The 14,618-nt window shown below is 42.9% G+C and overlaps 2 protein-coding genes across 3 annotated transcripts in view; both read left to right on the forward strand.

Moving 5' to 3' along the window:
• LOC126948846 (cuticle collagen 2-like) overlaps nt 1–14,618 on the forward strand; it is a 940,772-nt gene that overhangs the window by 36,412 nt on the left and 889,742 nt on the right. The window lies entirely within an intron of this gene.
• Nucleotides 3,000–14,618, forward strand: part of KCNH1 (potassium voltage-gated channel subfamily H member 1) — a 452,445-nt gene continuing 440,826 nt past the window's right edge. For both annotated transcript variants that reach the window (XM_050781032.1, XM_050781040.1), the window contains exon 1: nt 3,000–3,266. In XM_050781032.1, the coding sequence (XP_050636989.1) occupies nt 3,188–3,266 (79 nt within the window). In that variant the 5' untranslated portion in view covers nt 3,000–3,187. The remainder of the gene's footprint in view (nt 3,267–14,618) is intronic.

Consider the following 14,618-nt stretch of genomic DNA (forward strand, 5'->3'; position numbering starts at 1 on the left):
AGAAGCCTAGAAGCAGTAGACTCACATTTTAGAATTTATTTCCAACTCTGTATCTGAACTCTGTATCCCTGCAGAAAATGGGCTACATTTTCTGCACAGATGGATAGAGGCATTTGAATTGGAACTCTGGTCACAGTTATCTAAAGTTGTCCCTTTAAATGAAGGAGTGGCTTTGTATGTTATGCAAAAATATAAGCGTTCTCAACTGTTTTCCAAGGTACATTGGTATATTGTGAATCCTTCACGAATCTGTAACCAAGTTTCGACAAATCTGTAAGATTAAAATTTACTCTAACTGAGATTCCTATATTACAGAGGTAGATCTCAGACAGAACTTTTAAGTTGAGCAGGTGCTGGAACTCAATGTTAAGGAGGGAACAGAAGGTGGCAAGTAAAAGGTAAGAAGCACAGTATCCTGTCAACTAGCACCAAGAAAGAGGGAGTGTTTACTGGAATATTGAGAATGTGGCTGTGGACAGGGGAGAATGTGATTCTATTCCTACAGTCAGATGTGTTGTGAGTGAACCAAGGGAATGGGGGAAAAAATTGGATGTACCTCCACAGACACTGTGAGACACTCACATTGTGATGAAAGATTGCTGACTTTTGAACAATTTAACTCTTAAATATTTATTTTATTTAAAAATCATGAACACTTCCAGCTTTTTTTTTTTTATGGCAAAAACAGTTCATTGGCTGTTCACGTAGTAATTATCTTCCTCTTGCATCCCCAGGTAATGACTGTGATCTTGACCTAAAAGCCACCTTAGTTAGTTTGAATAAGGAAGACCTTGAAAGGAAAGGTGACTGACCAGAAACACTCTTACGAAGCACACAATGAAGAAAGGATCATTTCTAAGCAAGTACTTAAAGTGCCATAACACAGTATAACAGTGCTTTTATAAGCATCCAGTCTTATTTAAGCAAAAAGATATGAAATAATGTGATCGTGTTATGGCACACAATCTGGAGGTTTAAAACTTTAAAAAAAGGACCACTTTGTAGTAGCACTACTTTGTTTTAGGTCTTTTAATTTCTTCAAGTGTGCCACCAAAAATTGTAGTATTCAAAAAGGTGCCAATACACACACACACACGCACGCGCACACACACACACGCGCACACACACGCACGCACAGTCCATGTTGAGATCCATTTCAGTAGTACATTTTAAATGGAAGACATCTCATTTCTTTTTCTTATCAGGTAGCCCACCAAGGCTTTAACATCTCTCATCTCAAACTAATATCATCTGTTTCCTTTTTTATCTAAGCCATAGAACATGAGAGCTCATTAAAACCTTACAAATTTTATTAACTCTATGATAGTTTTCCCCTCTGCATTATTTTCTTTATCTTCCTTTCACAAGCAGGATTATGAAGTTTCTTGATGGGTTTTTAATATTGTCATGAAAAATCTTCCCTTGGCATGTTTGTGCAATAACACAACTTTAAAAACCTTATTTAAATGGACTTATTTAAATGAAGTCGACAGGCACCAAACTGGCTCAGCTCAGCACCAAATGTATTTGAGAGTCATGTTCTCTTCAACCACTGTGTTATCTCATTTGTAATAGAACAAAGAACCACTAGACGGAGCTAGGGTTTAAGAAATCACAGTTCTAGACTGGGTGACAGGCGATGGGTAGAAGGCTATCTTAAGGGAAAAGTGTATCATTACTTTCATTTCAAATCCTATGACAACCTTATTTAACTCTCTGCTAACTGCAATCTGTTTACTTTGTCTCTTCACAAGACGAGACAAAGGGTGATATTCGTAATGGCCCAATTTATTTAGTCACTCCAATAATGACATCTGACCTTGGCAAAGCACTTTACAATTTAGGGTGCTGTCCCCATACATAATCTTGCTTGATCTTCACAGCAACTCTGAGAGATTTCTGGGCAAGAATTAGTTCTTCTGTTTTTGAGATTAATTAACTGAGACAGCATGTCTTTGCAATACATTAGGATATGTCAGGATGGCTAACCCAGACAATTAATTTCCAGGGTCAGTTTTTTTTTTCCTCTTACATTTTCGTGTTGACTGTTGACTCGGTCTGAAACTAGTAAAGTCTCCATTCATTTCCTCTGTGGGACATAGGCTTAGTCTCCCACCACACCGACGGGGGATATATAGTAAAAAGGCAGGTACAGAGTATGTTTGGTTCGAAATCCCCCAAAATAAGTGAACAAACGACTATTGTCTTAGCCCCTGTCCAGAAACCTTGGATGTACGTGGTTCTTCTGTATACTAGGGGTCAACTGTAAAAACTAACTGTATCCTCTGCACTACAGACTACCCTTCAAGCCAAAGCCACGGTTGCTTAATTAATACTGCCCCTCCCCTGAGCATTCGTCCTTAGAGACAAGTCCACCGTTTTTGATGTTTGTCAGGCAGTTTGATATTGATCATACCAAACATCAGGAGCCTGCATTTGTGTCTACGGTAAAAACAACCCAAGACAACTCTTCTGAAGCTGAATCTGCCAGTCACTCTGTAAATCTGCATTATTGCAATACAACTTCATTAATTACTGCTCCAACACTGGCCTAGAATCAAGGTGGGGCAACTTTCACTAGTCAGGCTGACAAATCTTACAGGAAGGCAAGAAGGTGTTCCCAGAGCCTTAGACGTCCCGGGGTCCCTGGCCTGAAACAGAGCAAAGGAAGAGAGTTACATCAGCACGCTCCCCCAAGACTTGTTAGGGGTGAATCCGCCCTGAAAGCTGCTCACAATGCCCTCTCCACCCAACCCAAGGCACATCCTGAACACATTTCCCGGCTGTACCCAGAGGGTGGCGCTGCCGTCCCAGCCTTGGTCCACGGCCGCCCGCCGCTTCCCGGCCTCTGCGGGAACCCCAAAGATTGGTCTCCCGCAGGCCGGTGGGGGGCACGAGCCCGGTAGGGGGCGCCGCCGGCCCAGGCGCTGCTGCTCCCTCCGCCCACCCGGAGGCGGCTGCAGCGAGCCGAGGCCGGCGCGAGTGCACTGCGAGGCGGGCCGCAGGGAGGGAGGCGCGAAGAGGGCGCGAGGGTAGCAGCCGTAGGGAGCCGCCAGCCCTGCCTGCGGGTCCCCGCGGGGCGCATGGGGCGCTTCGAGCCGGGACTGCGTGCGGGCCCCGAGTCCAGTTTCCTGCTGTCGTAAGCAGCAGCGCCAGGACGCCCCCCGGACCCTGAGCTGCTGGGAGAATGACCATGGCTGGGGGCAGGAGGGGACTGGTGGCCCCGCAGAACACGTTTCTGGAGAATATTGTCCGGCGGTCCAATGGTAAGAGGTGCATTCGGATTTCGATTACCCGGGCGTTTTATCCGTGCTTTTATTGCAGAACCTCTCGCCGCTCGGAGCCAGCAGATGCAGCAGAACCCGCGAGCTCCGCTAAGGAGCCGCGGCGCGGGCACCCAGGGCAGCCTCCCTGAGGCAGAGAAAGGTGGGCAGGGCGGGGCGGGGTCTGATGGGTCCCCATCCTAACAGGAGAGCTCTTCTGGGGACGCCTTTTGGGCCTTTCTCGCGCCCTCTCGGTCTCATCTCCAAGGGTGCGTGACAGCTGCTGAGCAAAGTCCTGGGAAAAGTGATGGAAAGCTGGCCGCAGCCGGAGCGAGAGCGCGTGCCCCGTCGGCACTGCCCACCCTTCCGCGAAGGCTCTGGGGCTCCCGGAGGCGCCGCCTCTCCCCAGGGAGAGCCAGCAGTAGAGATGGGCAACTCCCGGTCCCCGTTGCCTCAGAATGGGAGGATGCGGCTGCCTCCACCTTCCATCCCTGCAACTGAAAAGTCCGAGGTGTGGGGAAGTGCTGTCGGCGGCCTGATTCCACCCCTTCACTCCCCCACCCCTTTCCAGGTGAAGTTAAGGCTCACCTTCGAAGTGAGGGGCAGATGGTTCTCCTGGCGTCAGGTGGGAAGTGGAGGGCACAGGTGCAGAGCGGACTAAATGGTCACAGGTACAAACCTGTTATATTTCCTGTCTTCCAAACCCACAACTGTTTTATGCCACCCTTAAGTGTTGCTCACTTACAAATTCCCAATCTCACCAAACCTATAAATAGATCCATTACCCAATAAACTGATCATCAGCACTCATCTGTTTCCTTGTGGCATTAAGATCGACGGTAGCATGAAGCCTTGAGAGGCGAGAGTCCTAGGAGCAGGGATGGTAAGGAAGAATTCCAAACGCTTTTGGACTTACAGCGGAGAGACCCCAGCTAAGCACTTGCAGAGCAAAAAGGAGTCCTGGCAGTTGGAAGGCGCAGCGCACGAGCTCATCAAACGCTACATTGAAAGACAGCCAAGCATAAGATGCTCTTTGCAGACTCCTAGACCCCCCACCCCACCCCTTCCAGAAACAGATGACATTCTTCTACCAGGGGGACATGAGGAGCTAACTTAGGAAATGGGTTTTAATCATGTGTAAATCTCAAGATTTCAGATGAGATTCTGTTTGGATTTAGTTAGGGATTCAGGGGAAGGGCATGAAAAGTAACTTATGTTACTAATACTCTTTAATTAAACAGTGATTTAAGTTTATCTTATAATAAAACACATCAACTAGCATAGCAAATAATCATGTATTATTTAAGTACTTTCTTAGAAATGATCATTTCTTCATTGTGTGCCTCCTAAGAGTGTTTCTGGTCAGTCACCTTTGCTTTCAAGGTCTTCCTTATTCAAACTAAGGTGGCTTTTAGGTCAAGGTCACAGTCATTACCTGGGGATGCAAGGGGATGATAATTACTATGTGAACAGCCACAATGAACTGTTTTGCCATGAAAAAAGCTGGAGGTGTTCATGGATTTTTAAATAAAATAACTAAGAGTTACTGTGCTATTATTGCTATTTTTATTGGACTATTAAGGGGTATGGAGACAATCTTAAAAATTTGGTTATCCCATTGTCAGTGACACCAACTTCCTCATAAATATCAATGACAATTCTATTTTTCAGTAAAGAGGCAGTACCCTGTATGTTAGAGGGGAAACCCCAATGTATACTGTGTATATTTTTGAGTGGAGGGAGCAGGAAGAGAAACTTACATGTAAAAGTCACAAGATGCCTTGGGTTTGTAAGAGAACCTTAAGAATCTTGGAGCTGTGAAGGCAGAATACTGTCTAGTTTAGTTGATCTTATTAGAGCCACTTTCCCTCTGTAAGCATAGAATGTGACTAGAGTAAGTCACTGGGAATATTTTTAGGATGGGCGTTGTCATTTCAACATCAGTTTCAGCAGGTTGATTTCAATGAACCAATCAAACGAATAGCTTCAACAAAAATGAAGCATCTTGGGAGAGTTGGATGAATTTTTAAAATTATTATTTCAGAAGAAATGATTCTCATCTTGAAATATGGCACTTAATGTTTAAAAGGTGATCCTTTTTATAATATTTCCTGAACACAAATGGAAGAAAAATGCGAACTCCTGGAAATATCACAATATCTGCGTGCATTATATTATTTTACTGTGGTGGAAAAAGTCTATTTAAAGATATTGATTGTCTTGTTCTAAAATCCGTGAGCCCTTTTTTTGGACATTATGGTATTAAAATAGCATTTTACCTTGGAAAAGCAATGTTTTATGATCATTTTATTAGGTGTTTTCTCCCAGTGGTCCTGTGCACTATTAATGTTCCTCTTTTACAGATCAGAAAACTGAGTCCTAGGAATAGTAAGTGGCTTATTCAAAGTGGCAGAGCGAACAATGCCTGAGGCTGGTATTCCTTAGAGGACATATATCATATATCCTTCTCTCAGCATTATTATTTCTTCCAGCTTTTATGATTTAGTCTGTGGAACTATTTTTATCATCCTTTAAAAACTTCTCATATGATAATGAACAGTAGTACTGACTTCATTTTGGGTTATTTGAATATCTGATGTCTGGAATGTCAGAGAACTGTAGGAAGAGACAGACCTTAATTATTATCTAGTCTGCCTCTCCTTCCCCATCACTGTATAAATAAGGAAACATGCAAGAGACTTTCCTCAAATATTTAAGGGCAGAACTGATGAGGCCCCAAACCATTTGAATCCAATGTCATATTCTTTATGGTACACCATGCAGAAACACTTTCCTCATGTTACCATTATATTCTCTCAAGAAGCATAATTTCCGAGTGGAGATTAAATAAAATGCTATAACAACAAGAACAACATCCATCTTGGCTAACAGCCACACTACTACATCTCAACAGAATAATAGGGCAAAGGAGAGGCTAATTATATTTCAAGGAAATGCAGTCTGTTCACCTTTGTCAGTGGTTTAGCTGAAGGCAAAGGCGGGGATAATGGGCACTTAACATCTGTGTGCCCCATTATAAAGTACCAAGTCACTTTTCATAGAATATCGCCTTTGATCCTTATAAGCTAGTAGAGGAGGTGCAGTGTCTCCATTTTAGAATTTAAGGAACTAAAATCCTTAAACTAAAACTCACCTAAGAATCCTCAGGTTAAGTGATTTACCTACAGTTAGTAAGAGGCAGAGTTAGGAAAAGGCAATTAGAGACAGATCAGGAACTAGCCAGTAGTTGTTACTGGTTTCTTCATTCAACAAAGATTTATTGAATGTATTTATGGAACACTGAGGATACAGTGGTAAACAAGAAACCCTCCTTGTGATTAGCAAATTACATTCTAGTGAATCTTGGTCCAGGGTTCTTGCCCCTATTTTACAGTGTTGACTGGCTGAAACTGTTTAGGCCTGTCACTGTATTTAAAAAACATTTCTAAGGTGTTTACTGGTCTTGCTGGTATTAAATCTACTTTAACTTTCTTTGGTACACTTTGAATCCCATTTGGAGGAAAGATTTGATAATTATCTGTTTTTTTATTGCCATAAGTAGGCAGCAGAAATAATTAATACTCCATATTTTATTTGATTTTGCTTATGGTCATGTCAGTGATCATTTTAAATCCTACTGGCTTTGTTGCCACATAGGCAAAACCAGCCCGTTTCTCTTTATATTCATGGATGGAAAGTGTTGTTACAGAATATTTTTTGATAGTTGCTTAAATCTGCAGGCACTTGTTGTCAGAATGTTCGCTGAAGCAAATAGGAGATCTGTCTTAGAAAGGCTGGCAGACCTTAGTGCCAGGAAACTACAAAAATATTACTCTAAATGGTCCCATTCTGGGCAGAACATATGTTTTAGTGTTCGGGAACCTATATCAAACAATTGTAGGTGCCAGTAAGAATCCATGCACATTAGCAGGAGTGAAACACAGCACATTTTAGTACAGATTTATGTACATGTATAATTTACAGATTGCTAAATCAGCTGTGTTTTTGTATAGTGTTAAGTTGGTTCAGGTTGTTGATATAATTAGTTAGCAAACAGGATGAGAGCCACGAGTAATGTTGTGTCTCCTCATAGATGTTTTGAGCCATGGTAATATTTATAAAACAGAAAACTGGTTAAAATCCATTGTGCCTCTAAAAGGGGAAATTGATGGTAATCTGGATTATCACCAGCTCAGCAGAGCTTGTTTTTTCTTGCAAAATATTCTAAGTCTTCAGCCAAGGCTCAGCTATCTTTCTCTGAAAGTGTCAAAACGTTAAATCTATTGGCTGATGTTAGATGGGGGATTGAGAGGCTGAAGCCTTGTGATTTAATGTTAAGGAAATAAAGCTTCCAAATTCCATGACTTTTAGGCAACCCATTTATTTTAATAATCTATCTTAAAAGAATAGATGCATTTGAGGAACACTGTGGGTCAACTGAATCCTTGTCTTCATTGTTTCCAATGCCAGCTCTTCATTTATGGTTGGACCTCATTTGGGAGTGGTTCCTTGAGCATTACCTTGAAGCTCTTCAATTCTTCCCTTCCCTTTATTTTTGATTAGTTAATGGCTTGTAAACATTTTAAAATCTACTAGAATATCTGCTTTATACATTTAGGATATTTGGACCATAATTTTCTTGGTTTTTATTTTTTCTGTTTCTCTAAGTGGCCACACCTATAACTGTTGAGAAAGAGAAATAGAATCACAGCATCTTAGTTCTGGGGGACATGCTACACAATTCATTTTCCACTGTTTGCATCCTCTCCAGAACATCCCTCCCGATGGTCCTCCAGCCTGTGCTTGACTAGCTTCAGTGATGGAACCCTCACTTTCTCATGAGGAATATTCTGTTTGTAAGCAAGTATAATTGTGTTTCTTTTTGCCTCCACTCCTTGTTTTTCTCTTCTCTTCTTTCTGCCTCTTCCTCCTCCCTTTGTTGCTGTCATTTGGTCTTACCAAAATCTGTCTTCTTATAGCTACCACTTATTTGCAGTCTGCTCCGTGGAACAAAACTGACAGCCCACTGTTTTTTCCAGCTGCAAACCTTTAAAAAATTTTGATAAGTTTTGTATTGTATTCTTCTCCCCTTTTAATCTTTTTCTTTTTAGTTGTTCAGTACCACCAATAGAAAAGCACACAAAACAATTTTGTACAGCTTAACATATTTCCATAAAGTGATACTGTATGTCATTGCCACCTGTGTCAAGAAATAGGGTCTTGCCAGCCCTCTAGAAGCCCCCAAAGCCTTCCTGATCCTAAGACCCTCACTCTTCTCCCAACGGGTGGTGTCTCCTGATTGTATGATGATCACTTTCTTGCTTTTCCTCATAATTTTACCAGTTTGTTTTGCATTCCTAAAAAAAAAACCCACTATAGTTAATAAACAAATTTTTATTTGTTTTGGAGCTTTATATACATGGGATCATCTAGCATGTATTCTTTTGGCGGGTGGCAATTCCTCCATGTTGTTGCATGTACTGCTTCCTTTTCTTTTCTTTTCTTTTTTCTTTCTTTTTTTTTTTTTGTGAGACAGAGTCTCACTTTGTTGCCCAGGCAGTGGCGGGATCTTGGCTCACTGCAACCTCTGCCTCCCAGGTTCAAGCAATTCTCCTGCCTCAGCCTCCTGAGTAGCTGGGATTACAGGCGTGCACCACCACGCCTGGCTAATTTTTGTATTTTTAGTAGATACAAGGTTTCATCATGTTGGTCAGGCTGGTCTTGAACTCCTGACCTTGTGATCCACCCACCTCGGACTTCCAAAGTGCTGGGATTACAGGCATGAGCCACTGCACCTGGCCTGTTGATGCGTTTTCACTGCTGCATAGTGCTTTATAGTATGACTGTACCACACATTGTATCCATTCTGCCATTGATGGATTGTTTCCACTTTTGTGCTATTAATGCTGCTACAAACATTCTTAGTATATCTTTCGGGACCTGTGGGCCCACATTTCTCTTGAGTATATATCTAAGATGCACATGTTTAACTGCGGTAGATGCTGTCAAACAGTTTTCCAAAGGGTTTATATTAATATAGACTCCCACCAGCAGTGTATGAGCGTTTCCATCACTGCACATCCTTGCCAGCATTTGGTATTTTCTTTTTTTTTTTTTTTTTTTGAGACAGAGTCTCGCTCTGTCACCCAGGCTGGAGTGCAGTGGCGCAATCTCGGCTCACTGCAAGCTCCGCCTCCCGGGTTCACGCCATTCTCCTGCCTCAGCCTCCTGAGTAGCTGGGACTACAGGCGCCCGCCACTGCGCCCGGCTAATTTTTTGTATTTTTAGTAGAAACGGGGTTTCACCGTGGTCTCGATCTCCTGACCTTGTGATCCACCCGCCTCGGCCTCCCAAAGTGCTGGGATTACAGGCGTGAGCCACCGCGCCCGGCATAGCATTTGGTATTTTCTTCTTTTGTCTTTAATAGTGGTGTTGCCCAAACAATCTAGTAACTCATAAAACAGGGTCATTGAGAGTTATGTTAATAGGAGCACATGACCAAAATGAAATGAAAACAAAACTTGTTCTTGCCCTTTGGGAGGCATCAGTATCCACTGTGGGTTGAACTATTCTCTCTGAGGAGCTCCCTCACACATGATTGTAAATGACATGTGAAAGACTCGTACAGTTAGAATTATGTGCAAAGGGTACATGCAAGTGTGGTGGGTTTTTTTTTTTTTTTTTTTGGTGTGTGTGTGTTTAGGAGATTCATTTTCTTAATTTGAGAAGCACTAAACCCTGGGGACAGAGATTATGCAAGAATTAGAGCTGGAAGGGAGAAGTAACTAGGAAGTGAATGATTTATATTTGTTTCACTGAAATGAAAACAAAATGACAGAAGGAAAGGCACAGATTTAGTGGAGGAATCAAAACTCAATGGAAAATTAAAACAAAAAGCAAAGGCTAGCTTATGGTTCAGTTTTATAAGCACGGTGGACTTCCTATGTGCCCAATACTGTGCTAACAAGTAGGAATACCAAAATGAGTACAGCTTTTGTGATGCTGGGTCTAACAGAGGAATCTATGACGGAGGCCAACATGCTTTGTAAACCTCTCCAAAGATTTAAGGGATGTTTTAATAATTCAACACTTACTACATATTTTTCCCTTATAAACACCTCACCCAAAATTATTCTTACATTTTACAGCTATTTATTTTTTTGTGAGGTTGGGTGTGGGATGACCAGATCCCGTAAGTGAATTAAAAGAAGATTGCAGAATGTGTGACATTTTGTTCTGATGCTGTTGAGATTTTTTTAAACAAACCTTATTCCTCTGGGATATCCCACTGCTCTGTCTTCTTTGGCATGCTGTCTTGAGTTGCTCATCCATTGGTGTGAGTTTTTAGTACATCCTAGATGCTGGAATGTGTTTGATGCTCTGGCTGTTCTCTAGGCAAGTGCAGTCTTTTTTTTTTTTTTTTTTGAGATATTATAGGATCTCACTCTGTCACCCAGGCTGGATTGGAGTGGTGCAATGTCAGCTCACTACAGCCTCTGCCTCACAGGCTCAAGCAATCCTCCCATCCTCCCACCTCAGCCTCCCGAGTAGCTGGGACTACAGGCATGTGCCACCACACCCAGCTTTTTTTTTTTTTTTTGAGACAGAGTCTCTCTCTGTTGCCCAGGCTGGAATGCAGTGGTGCAATCTCGGCTCACTGCAAGCTCCACCTCCCGGGTTCACACCATTCTCCTGCCTCAGCCTCCTGAGTAGCTGCGACTACAGGAGCCTGCCGCCATGCCTGGCTAATTTTTTGTATTTTTAGTAGAGATGGGGTTTCACCGTGTTAGCCAGGATGGTCTTGATGTCATGACCTTGTGATCCGCCCACCTCGGCCTCCCAAAGTGCTGGGATTACAGGTGTGAGTCACTGTGCCCGGTCCCACACCCAGCTAATTTTTATATTTTTCGTAGAGATGGGGTTTTGCCATGTTGTCCGGGGGTGACCAAATGAACTCCTGGGCTCAAGCGACCCACCTGCCTCAGCTTCCCAAAGTGCTGGGATTACAGGTGTCAGCCACTGCGCCCTGCTGCAAGTGTGGTCTTGCTGAACAGATCACAGTCCAGCCAACTTCAGCATCTCCCTTGATTCTCACAGTTTCTGCTCTACCAGTGAAACACTCCTGTTAATGACAAAACCACTTAAAATTCTCCTGATTAGGTATTACAGAGTTACGCCAATAGTCAATTTTGCTTACTCATACTGATTGTTCATTATGTAAATTAAAATGACAACTCTTTTGATCAGTCCTATGTTGCATAAAACTGATGTTCTGAAATTAACGGAGTCAATGCTATAATTATTAATGTAATTATTAACTGAGAGTGACTAAAAGCCATCATTTCCCATAGCCTTTTAAACGTTCTGCAATCACAACAGGTGCTTCTGTAAGGAAGAGAAATGGCCTTCAGTCTCCTTTTTCTTCCCTTAAAGCAATGATTTAGACACCCTCCACTGGCATTCTCAGAGTGCTGGAGTCAGCATTTGAAAGATGATACTGTATTGGCAAATTTTACTGATATTTATCTATGGCTTAACTTTGATTTGTATTAAGAGTGAAGTTGGAAAATACGTCTTAGACTAGAACTTCAGGGCCATGCAAAGAAAATGGAGTTAATTTGAGTGATAAGACTATATTTATTTCCATTAAATTGATATTTAAGTTTTTATTTTATTTGCTTTCTTTTCCTCTCGGCATTATCAGCACTAAATATATTAGACTTCTATGCTGTCATCATTAAGGCTGTGCTTGAAGCCTCTGTGTGGGTCAAGGTACTGAATAGTTTGTTTGCCTCCCTAGAACCACACTCTTCTTTACCAGCCTGTCTCTTGTTGGAGGTTGGGAGGCTTACCTGTATAGAGTACACCTGTAGCCTTCCTTGCTTTTTGGCTTTTGGCTGCCTTCAGCTTGTGGGGTACATCACATGAAATGGGAAGCAAGAGAGAGGTTGTAGTCCTTATTCTCCTTGTTCTCTCCCGCGAGGTCATCTTAGCCTAGCTGTTTTCCCCTGATTAAAGCTTACCGTCTCTAGCTTGCTCTCTTTGGGTTTGGGTAGGGTTGGAGACTTAAAGCTTCCAGCTGTTACTAATGTCTTGGAGTGTTCCTCAGTGGAGTGCTGGAGCAGACTGCAACTGGCTGGTTCTACCTCTTAAGATGTGATTATGTGCATCTCTTCCTTATTCTTGGTTCAGGGACTTCGCTTTGGAAGCTTGAAAACTGCTTATACCAAGGCGTAAGGTATTTACACCTTAGAAATTGGCCAATGTTATAAATCGGGACTCTTTTCTTCCCAGAGTCAGCTTGCTAACACACTACTGCCTATACCTCTCCCACACCTTTGTAAATAGTTCCTTTATTAAACATTCCTCAAATTACCCATTGAGTATGTCATATTTTGCTGCCAAGACCCTGGCTGAGAAAAGCCAATTACTTGTTCTTTGGATAAAGTGGTTTCTGTCTGTTTTTTTTTTTTTTTTTTTTTTTTGAGACGGAGTCAGTCTTGCTTTGTCACCAGGCTGGAGTGCAGTGGCACAATCTCGGCTCACTGAAACCTCCGCCTCCCGAGTTCAAGCAATTCCCCTGGCTTAGTCTCCTGAGCAGCTGGGACTACAGGTGCTTACTACCATGCCCAGCTAATTTTTCGTATTTTAGTAGAGATGGGGTTTCATTGTGTTGGCCAGGATGGTCTTGATCTTCTGACCTTGTGATCCGCCCGCCTCGGCCTCCCAAAGTGCTGGGATTACAGGCATGAACCAAAAGTGGTTTCTTAACATTTTGTGCAGACCATTCAGTCATGGCGGTGAATTTGGTGAGGGGATGTGCACTTAGGTACTCCTTTCAACACACAAAAACACCTGGGTTCTGCCTGAAGAAGGCAGTATGTGCCTGCCGTTGCTTTTCAGTTCAGTGAGTTGGTCACCGACAAGCTTGATAGAATACTTTCACGTCCCATTTCCATCTTTTTTCATCATTCAAGAATGAGGAAATAAGTGTGTATACTGCATTTGCCATTTTGAAATGATAGCTGATACTTTTTAAAGAAAAAAGGGCTCCTAAATTTTAGTCACTCTCATGTCAGATGAAATTCTCCTTTACGCTTTCCCACCTGGCTGGAGCACTCCAGGACTGTGCTCCAGCCTGACTTCACTGAGTGGCCGCTTTCCTCCGTCTTTTCTTCATTTAAAATGTCTCCTCCCCTCCAGCTTCCCAATCCGTACCTCTCACGTGTCTCTAGTAACACCGTATCTCCAGTTTCCTGGTTTTCTTCTTCTCTTTTTGTATCTCTCTCTGGCCTTTGGTCTTATTCTCTCCCCTCAGTCTCTCATGTCCTATCCTCTCCTGGTCTTTCACTCCCGCGGCTCACTCTCTCGGTCTTGCTATTATTGGTCTCTTGCTCTCGGCTCATGCTTTTGTACTCCGTGGGCCTGGCCTCTGCCCCATGCCCTATGTCCCTTCATTCCCTCGCTGTCTCCTCTCCTTTCTCCATCTGTCTATCTTCCTGCCTGTCTCTGCCACTGTCTACCTTTAATCTGTGTCACCTTCTGTCACCATCTACCATCTGTCTTCATCACTGTCTCTGTTTTTGCTGTCTCTGCCACTGTCCATGTCTCTTTGCTGTCTGTCTCTGCTGTCTCTGCCTCCATCTATCCATCTCTGCCCATCTGCCTGTCTTTCTGTCTGTCCAGTTCTCCCTTCAAATGGCCTCATTTATGCTCCCCTGTGTATCTGAGCTCCCTGTTTCTCTCTCAAGACCACTTTTCTCCATTTACTCATCAGCATGCATGTGGTCAAAGATACATGCTCAGCTCTACGGATCTCTCAGCTTTAGTTGTCTGAGTTTTGTTCTGGGGAGAGAATCTCATTGGTCCAGCCCTGACTATTGGTTGTTTGGCCAGCGGTCCACTCCAGGCCTAGTTTTCTGTGACTGGGGCCTGGGTGGAGGGGGTAGGACATGGAATTTTGTGATATGTAGAGTGGGGCAGATAAAGCCAGATAGGGAAACTGGGCGTTGCTTAAAAATGGACAAGCGTGTCCCCTACACTCCTGCCATGCCTGGGACAGAGTAGTTACTCAAATATTTGTTGTATTAAACAGAGAGCTGCTTTGAGATTCCTCCCATTCACTCTGGTGCTATACCCTGTTCAAGTCTTTTTTTTTTTTTTTTAATGTTTCTTTTTTTTTCTTTATTTCTTCTAAAAAAAAAAAAGGGATATGTATGCAGAACGTGCAGGTTTGTTACATATGTATACATGTGCCATGGTGGTTTGCTGCACCTACTGACCCATTCTTTAAGCTCCCTCCCATCTACTCCCACCCCCAACAGGACCTGGCATATGTTGTTCCCCTCTCTGTGT

Source organism: Macaca thibetana, chromosome 1 (assembly GCF_024542745.1).
Source record: "Macaca thibetana thibetana isolate TM-01 chromosome 1, ASM2454274v1, whole genome shotgun sequence".
NCBI classification, from domain to species: domain Eukaryota; kingdom Metazoa; phylum Chordata; class Mammalia; order Primates; family Cercopithecidae; genus Macaca; species Macaca thibetana.